Source organism: Squalius cephalus, assembly GCF_949319135.1.
Source record: "Squalius cephalus genome assembly, chromosome: 4".
In the NCBI taxonomy this organism is placed as follows: Eukaryota; Metazoa; Chordata; class Actinopteri; order Cypriniformes; family Leuciscidae; genus Squalius; species Squalius cephalus.
Window position 1 is genome coordinate 14,420,225 of NC_137125.1, and position 9,566 is coordinate 14,429,790.

General features: G+C 45.2%; 1 protein-coding gene across 1 annotated transcript; it reads left to right on the forward strand.

Moving 5' to 3' along the window:
• Positions 1-240: 240 nt before the first annotated feature.
• Positions 241-1,941, forward strand: LOC307157632 (E3 SUMO-protein ligase KIAA1586-like; the record flags this gene model as incomplete). Its single annotated transcript, XM_079869559.1, has 1 exon — positions 241-1,941. The coding sequence occupies one exon, from the start codon at positions 241-243 to the stop codon at positions 1,939-1,941; it is 1,701 nt and encodes a 566-aa protein (XP_079725685.1).
• Between the last annotated feature and the right edge of the window lie 7,625 nt (positions 1,942-9,566).

The window sequence follows — 9,566 nt, forward strand, 5'->3', positions numbered from 1 at the left end:
AAGCAGGTGGGCGAATGGAAAGACCGCAACCCTTGGCTTGACATTAAGTCAGGAAAATTGGGGTGATTAGTGTGTAGAAAAGCAAAAACGTTGCTACTCTCAGAATAAGGACCGGGTTTACACCTTGCAGAAGAATGGATCAACGGTGATGTTACTAGCTCTGAAGCAAAGAGGCTACGAAAGAAAATATACAAACACAGGGACAGCCAGGCCCACACAAGGTCAGTGGAAATAGCCCAGATGAAAGAGAAAGACACCCTCCCGAACACATTCATTGATATACAGTCAGATTTACTCAAGAAAACCACAGTCTCGTTTAGAACAGCTTACACCGTGGCAAAGGAAAGGCTATCATACAAAAAGCTCAACCCACTCATGACAATGCAGGAGCTTAATGGAGCCGAAGTTGGCAATATCCACAAATCTGACCATGCATGCGCAGAAATAATCAGTCACATTGCCAAGGAAATGCGCCGCAAATTCGTCTGCAATGTGAAAGAAATGGATTCACGGGTGTCAATCACAATTGATGAAAGCAACATTCATGGTAGTCCCTATCTAATAATCTACGTAAGATGTGATGTCAGTGGTAAGGGGGATGTAGACAATGTTTTCCTGGATCTAGTGGAACTTACAGATGGGGTTGATGCTGAATCTATTTATAACTCAATGATGGCGAGTCTACATAAAGCTGGAATGGATGATGACTTTTTGAAGACGCACCTGATAAGCATTGCCACCGATGGAGCTGCGGTGCTTACAGGAAAAGCCAGTGGGCTTGTCGTTAGACTCAATGAAAAGTTTCCGAACATGCAGTCTGTTCACTGCCTGGCGCATAGATTAGAACTGGCTGTCAAAGATGCTCTTAAAGAAGTGGCTGGCACTAATCAGTTTGAGTTCTTTATTTCAAAGTTATACTCACTCTACAATCAGTCAACCAGGAACACCAGATTGCTGAGAGAAGCAGCGGCCGAGCTCGACGTGGAAATACTGAAAATAGGTCAAATCTTCACCATCAGATGGGTTGCCAGCAGCTTTAAAACAGTAAAAGCAGTATGGAAAGATTTCCCTGCACTAGCACTCCATTTCAAAACAGCCAGTGAGGACACATCACGCAATGATCTTGAGAGGCAAAAATACAAGGGACTTCTGAAGCACCTTGTTAACTCAGGATTTTTGGAAGATTTGGCAGTCATGAAAGACATCCTGCGTGAACTCCAGAGCCTGTCTCTCAAGCTGCAGAAAAGAGAAATGTCACTCGTGGATTCAAGTCTCGCCATCCAACAAACTATCGATGTTTTGACGGCCATGAAGACGACTGGTGGGGGGAAATCAACCAAGAAGGCTGAACAGTCCGTCTCATCCAGCCTTTTTAAGGGCGTAGAGCTGAGTGAAGGCAGGGCGAAAATAAACAGGTCTCGGTTTTATGAATCAGTGATTGCGTCTCTAACTAAGCGATTACCGGAGTCAAATTTGGTCCTGATGCTCAAAGCTCTTGACAAGCGTTTTTGGCCAGGAGAACAGGAGGACCTGATTTTGCATGGCGAACCAGAAGTACACAGCCTTGCAAAAGTGCTTGGAGAACCAACCAGGGAGGCCGTGGAGCAGTTTCGAGACTGGAAACTACAGGGCACTGCACCGGGGAAAACATTGGAAAGACTTTGCATAGCAAGTCGCACGTATCTCCCCACGTCAGCTGAGTGCGAACGAGGCTTTTCCGCAGTTAATAACACGGGCAACCAGACGCGCAACAGGTTGCGTCAAGACAGTCTGTCTTCACTCCTGTTTGTGGACCTCAACGGACCTCCTCTGGACAAATTCGACCCAGTTCCATTCGTCAGAAGCTGGATTAAAGCAGGACATCGCCTCTCTTCTTCCTGGAAACCAGGACGGCAACCACAAGAAGTCAAGCTAAGACATCTTTGGTCTATTCTAACTTAACCCTTGAGCGTTCTTCGGGTCTTTTTGACGAAAGAGAGAGAAAGAGACAAAAGTGACAAAAGTTACTGCCTTATTTTTTTCCTCATTTGTTATTGCTGTTCAGTTCATTGCAATTTGATGTTCATGTCATGTATTTGTACCCAATATGTAATATAACTGTTCATATCTGTTCTGTTAGTTAATAACTGAAGTGTAGATTACATTTGTACAATTATATGAAAAAAAAAGAAGACTGAAATAAATGATAAACTCTAAAAACTCAACTTTTCTCTTTGTAACATCTTTTCCAGGTTTGATTCTAATCATAATGTAACATTACTGAAAAAAAGATTTTTTTTTCAGTACAAAAAAATGCTAAAAACTTTGACAAAAAGTCATTTTTATTCTTATAATTGTGATTTCATAATATTTAGATATGAATCCAACTGGAAAAACTTGTGAAAAGATATCTTTCAGTTAGTCAAACAGCAAATAGCATATAGTGGAGCTCATGCAGGCTCTCATTTGCAAGTGCACTGATTGCGTGCCAGTTTCCAATAGGCTACCTGGCATTTATTCAGTTGATTGCTCTTGTAAGTGCGCCAGATTGGTGCCAATTATTGTCATTTCGGCTGTAATGCACAACTTTGCCTCTCCTTGTTATAAAACAACATGCATCCAAACAACTTTACCCAATGCAACCTCCTATGTTAGTGTTGCTTCACGAATACTATATGATATTGCATTGGCGTTTGTTTGAAATGTAACATCTATCCAAGATAATCCTTGAATCATTTCTTATTTAAGGCCATTCCCGTTTCGAATATGTGATTGTGTATTGTCAACAATAAGCATAAACATTCTGCATTTCAATTTTGCAGTGTGGATCATTCATTGCGACATTTAAACTGATTCTCATGTTTAAGAATCTGTTATCTGGTTAAAAAACTTCATGCTACTGCCCACTGACATGCTTTTAAAGTTGTCCATTATTTTGGCCTTCAAAACACCTTAAAATGCACATGTCGAGATAATAAAAAAATAAAAAAATAATTAAGTGTTTAAGTGTGTGTGTGTGTTGTTATGCAGGCTATAGACTGATTGTCTTGGCTTGCATCCATGAAATATTGTAATGTTATAGGCCTACTGCAAATTGAGAAAATTTAGATCGGTATTGCGCAACAATCAGGAGACGGGGACCCCCCGAATATTGACGGGTATTTCGCACACTGGTCATAGGTCACATGATAACGTCAACATGGCGGATGATGTCCGGATCGCATTCATACTCAACGAGATCTGGCTATAAAGTACCTACTCTTTTAGTGCTCGTTAAGTAAGTACTTATTGAAATTAAGTACCTACTCATTGAGTATGCGGTTTGGAACGCAGCCAGAGACTCAAACGCTTCCATTCATCCGCCAACACCATAATGTGATTGGCCACCCAAGACATCAATCCAGACACGACGAGACCGCCAGTCAATCAACAAACCCAGGAAACCCCTGGGTTTTCAGTGCATGTCTGTGTGAGGTAATCGAAGCTGCTAACACACACATGCAAGCTCTTGAAGCTCCGCCCCTGTGCCGGGAGCAGCAGCTCATTTGCATTGAAAGGAACAGACACAAAACGGTGCATTTTTGCTCACCCTCAAAAAGTGACAACTTTAACATGCTATATACAAATATCTGTGGGGTATTTTGAGCTAAAATTACACATACACACTCGGGGACATCAGAGACTTATTTTACATCTTGTGAAAAGGGCATTATACCACCCCTTTAAAATGGCAGCCGTCGCTGCACATGGGTTTGCCAGTTGAGAAGTGACCCACAATGTGAGTACAACAGTATTTTATATATTGTTGCTGTCTGGCGGAATCCTTGTATCTCCAAAACCATTATTTTTCAGGAAATTAAAGAAATGGCATATTTTTGGAGTTATTAAACATTGTATCGTTAAAGTTGGTATTATACCTTATATTGCTATCATATACTGTTGTATACCAACATTACAACAGTATTTTATATATGTTAGTTTGTTTCAGGGGAAATATACTGTTAACATTTGTACAAGAGTTTGGTTTGGTTTCTTTGAATGTTAAGTCATATAACAAAACAAAACATTAAGCAGAAAAAAACAACAACCAACAAAAGGAAAGAAAATTATATCCACAAAACCATGGAACTAAGCAGAGGGCCTATTACACCGCCTAAACAAAAAAATAACCACACATCTAGTATATATATGATGTTATTTTGCCAGCATCTAAATTGTGTGTGTGTGTGTGTGTGTGTGTGTGTGTGTGTGTGTGTGTGTGTATTGGTGTAAACTGTTCATGGGTGTACATGCACTTCAGCAGTCCTTTCAAAATAAGAGTCATAGGTCACAGTCTAAATGTGACAGCATGTATTGCTACAATCTTGGGATTTCATAATTTCACTCTAAAAAATGCATTTCATCACTTTCTTTCTTTCTGCGAACTTGTGTGAATGTGTGTTTTTGTGTGTTGGGTATTAGTTTTGTGTGTTAGAATAGTTAATAAATTCTCATTTGTATTTAAAAAATAAGTGTCTTGTGTTATTGTGCTTACAAATTTAACGTCTTAAACTGCTGATCTATGTTACCGTGCTAATAAATAGTATTTTTTACTATAGTTTAGATATTAATATCCGCTGAGCTGATAGTTACTGCTCGTTCAAGTGAACGTAAAATAAGTGACTTTTTCAAAATTCTCAATAAATTAATGATTCCTTTTGAGCTTAATTGACATGTTTCCCTTACATTGCCTAAGAAAATTAGGCTCAACCTTCTGGAAATTGCCATCATTTTAATCATTTTACTTGCAAAAAAAAAGAAAACAATTCACACACAACAATTTGAAAAATCCAGGTGGGACTGATAAATATGAATGTCTCTTTATTCTCTTATTATTTTATGTAGATTGAAGAGATGCAGATCAATGATCAATAAGAAAGTACACTTAAAAAGATATTACTTAACATTCTAGATTTAATACTTTAAGAAAAACCCTTGAGTCAATTGACTTTCATGGGTCCTGTCTGTCTGTAGTGAAACAGAGACGGATACAATTGCAAGTAAAAGAATGTTTAATGAAGATGGTCAGAGATACACAGGTCGGGGAAACAAACACTCTGATGGCGAGATGACGCAGGGACTTCAGTGGGCAACCCGGTGATGGTGTGCGGTGAAGGCGTGCTCAGGAACCAGGAACAATAAACAATCCAGACAGCGTGAAACACGACGAAGCGGGTCCACGAAGACAGTAATCCACACGAGGAGATGAGAGCAGTACACAGGGAACAGGACACGACACCGGGGAAGCCACAACGATCTGACAACATGAGATGGGAATTACTGCACATATAAAGGGAACGGGGATTGAACACAGCTGGCGACAATAATTAACACAATGAGTAACCACACCCACACAGACACACACACACACATCAGAAATGAGACAGCCGATTCATGAACCGTGACAGTACCCCCTCCCCTAGGGACGCCTCCTGGCGTCCCCAGCCAACCTTACCTGTCGATTGTAATCATCGATAAGGGAGTGATCCAAGATGTCTCTAGCAGGTACCCAACTTCTCTCCTCCGGACCGTAACCCTCCCAGTCCACCAAGTACTGAAATCCGCGTCCCCTCCGTCTCGAGTCCAGAATACGACGTACCGAATAAGTAAGTTCCCCATCTACGAGTCGCGGCGGGGGGGGAACCGGGGCTGGCGGATTAATGTGAGAATAAAACACGGGCTTGACTTTAGACACATGAAAGGCGGGGTGAATTCTCCTGTACGCTGGAGGGAGTTTGAGTCGGACTGTCACCGGACTAATAATCTTGGTGACAGGAAACGGGCCGATAAATTTGGGAGCTAACTTGTTAGAAACGGAACGGAGTGGAATATTTCTGGTAGAAAGCCACACTTTTTGACCCACGACGTATACGGGAGGCTTTGACCGGTGGCGATCGGCCTTGGCCTTCATGCGCCCCCCCGCTTGGAGTAGAGTCTCACGGGCTCTAGTCCAAGTGCGGCGACACCTCTGGACGAAAGCGTGAGCAGAGGGGACCGCGACTTCGGATTCCAGACTCGGAAAAATTGGTGGCTGGTAACCTAAACTACACTTAAATGGAGAGAGGCCCGTAGATGACACTGGTAACGAGTTATGGGCGTACTCCACCATAGAAAGTTGTTGGCTCCAGGACGAAGGATTCTTGGCTACCAAACATCGCAACATTCTCTCAAGATCCTGGTTGGCTCGCTCAGACTGACCATTGGTCTGGGGATGATAACCCGAAGACAGACTGACCGTGGCCCCCAATAATTTACAGAATTCCTGCCAAAATTTGGACACAAATTGGGAACCCCTGTCAGAGACCACGTCCGTCGGGAGGCCATGTAACCGAAAGACATGATCAATGACCGTGACCGCTGTCTCCTTGGCTGAAGGTAATTTGGGCAAGGGAATGAAATGTGCCGCCTTCGAGAACCGGTCCACTACGGTTAAAACAACCGTCATGCCCTTGGAGGGCGGGAGGGCGGTGACAAAATCTAGCGCGATGTGGGACCAGGGTCTCGAAGGGACAGACAGCGGCCGAAGTAACCCATCCGGAGGTCGATTAGATGTCTTACCAGTGGCACATACGGAACAAGCCAAAACAAAATCATGAATGTCGCGAGCCATTAACGGCCACCAGAATCGTTGCTTAACTAAATAACTGGTGCGAGTCACTCCTGGATGACAAGCCACGTTGGAGCAATGACCCCATCGAATAACGTCGGACCGTAACCCCTCCGGAACAAACAAACGATTCGGTGGGCAACCGGGCGGAGGCGTTACCCCTTCTAAGGCCGTCTTGACCTTCGACTCGACCTCCCATACGAGTGTGGAGATAACTACTTTCTCAGGTAAAATGCACTCGGGAGTCACCGGGCGTTCGGATGGATCAAAAATACGAGATAAAGAGTCGGGTTTGATGTTTTTGGAACCCGGGCGGTACGATAGAACAAAGTCAAAACGTCCGAAAAAAAGTGCCCACCGAGCCTGCCTGGAGTTGAGTCTTTTAGCAGATCTAATATATTCAAGGTTCTTGTGATCGGTCCAAACGATAAAGGGTACCCCTGAACCCTCTAACCAATGACGCCACTCCTCCAATGCTAACTTGACTGCCAACAACTCTCTGTTACCAATGTCATAATTACGTTCAGCAGACGATAGTCGATGAGAAAAAAACGCGCAGGGATGCATCTTGTCGTCTGAGGAAGCGCGTTGTGAAAGCACTGCTCCTACTCCCACCTCTGACGCGTCGACCTCCACCACGAACTGACGTGTGGGATCAGGGGTGACAAGAATAGGAGCCGAAACGAAGCGACTTTTGAGGTTGACGAACACTGCCTCGGCAGTGTTCGACCACCTGAACGTCGTTCGGGGGGAGGTCAAGGCAGTCAGAGGTGCGACTAGTTGGCTGAAATTGCGAATGAAACGCCGATAAAAATTGGCGAACCCCAGAAACCGCTGTAGGGCCTTACGGGAATCTGGACTTGGCCAATCTACCACAGCCTTAACCTTGTCAGGATCCATGCGCACTCCCTCAGAAGAGATGATGTACCCTAGAAAAGGAACAGACTGTGCATGAAACACGCATTTCTCCGCCTTGACAAAAAGCCCATTCTCTAACAGTCTCTGGAGCACTCGTCTGACGTGTTGAACGTGATCCTGGAGAGACGAAGAAAAAATCAATATGTCATCCAGGTAAACATATATGAACTGATCGACCATGTCTCTCAACACGTCATTAACGAGTGCTTGGAAAACCGCTGGGGAGTTGGAAAGCCCAAAAGGCATAACCAAATATTCAAAGTGCCCCCTGGGGGTATTAAAAGCGGTTTTCCATTCATCCCCCTTCCTGATGCGAACCAAATGATATGCATTACGTAAGTCCAGTTTCGTGAAAATGGATGCTCCCTGCAACCTCTCGAAAGCTGAAGACATCAACGGCAAAGGATAAGAATTCTTTACCGTGATGTTGTTCAGCTCTCGGTAATCAATACAAGGTCGCAGAGAGCCATCCTTCTTCCCAACGAAAAAGAACCCCGCCCCCGCAGGAGAAGAGGAAGGCTGGATGAACCCAGAGGCTAGAGAATCAGAAATATATTTCTCCATGGCCTCCCTCTCGGGAACAGAAAGAGAGTAAAGTTTGCCCTTAGGCGGAGATTTACCTGGCAGTAGATCTATCGCACAGTCATAGGAACGATGCGGAGGAAGAGAAGCAGCACGAGACTTACTGAACACCTCCTTCAGGTCGAGATACTCCGCGGGCACGTTAGACAAATCCGCTGCCTCACTCTGAAACACAGAACCAGACACAGACGAACAGGCAGACAACAAACATGACTCATGACAACGGTTACTCCAAGTGGAAATGGAATTATTGTGCCAGTCGATACGGGGGTTATGTTGAGTGAGCCACGGGTGCCCTAAAACCACTGGTGCTAGTGGTGAGTCCATGAGTAAAAAGGAAATGATTTCAGTGTGATTGCCAGAAGTGATAAGTGTGAGGGGTTCAGTAGAGTGGGAGATTCCTGGAAGTTCTTGTCCATTGAGTGCGTTGACGGAAATCTTGTGAGTGAGAGAAGTGATGGGAATCTGGAGTCTGAGTGCAAGTCCAAAGTCCATAAAATTACCCTCTGCTCCCGAATCCAGCAGTGCTTGAGTGCGGTGCGTGGAGGTTGCCCACTTCAGTCTTACCGGGAGGAGGGTTGATGATGGTGATGAGGTCTTCTCGGCGGAGATCCCACCCGATAGTAGCCTCATACTTACTACCGGGCTTGCTCTTTTACCGGACAGGAAAAGAGAAAGTGGCCAGGCTTGCCACAGTAAAGACAGAGTCCTTGGGATCTCCGCCTCTCCCTCTCCTCCCGGGAAAGCCGAGCTCTCCCCACCTGCATGGGTTCATGATCTGAAACTGGGCTGACCGCGCTCCCGCCGTTGGCCCGTGGATCCTCAGTGTGGTACTGGAGTCGACTCTGATGTACCTGAGCGGTCACACGATTTAAACGAGCATCGACCCTCAGAGCAAGCTCCACCAGGCCATCCAGGGTCTTGGGAAGGTCCAGAATGTAAATCTCTTTTTGAACGCGGTCAGCCAACCCATGCAGGAACATGTCCCACTGCGCCTCCTCGTTCCATTGGCACTCTGCGGCCAGGGTGCGGAACTGGATGGAATAATCCGACACCGAGCCATTACCTTGACGTAGATCAGCGAGTAATCTGGCCGCCTCCTTACCCGCTACCGCTCGATCAAAGACTCTTCTCATCTCTGTGGAGAGTGCCTGGAACGAGGCGCAGCAGGTGTTTTGGTTCTCCCACACCGCCGTTCCCCAGAGAGCCGCCTTCCCCGACAGTAGTGTCAACACGAACGCCACTTTAGACTGTTCAGTGCAAAAGGTCCGTGGCTGCAATGCAAAGTGCAGGGAACATGCTGTGAGAAAAGCCCTACAATACTCAGGCTCACCTGAATACTTCTCAGGCGTGGGCAGACGAGGTTCTGGCTGATTCTCTTGCGGAGGCGGGGGGGGCTGAACGGGCGGTGTGGGCGGCGCAGTGGGAGCTCGAAGAAGTT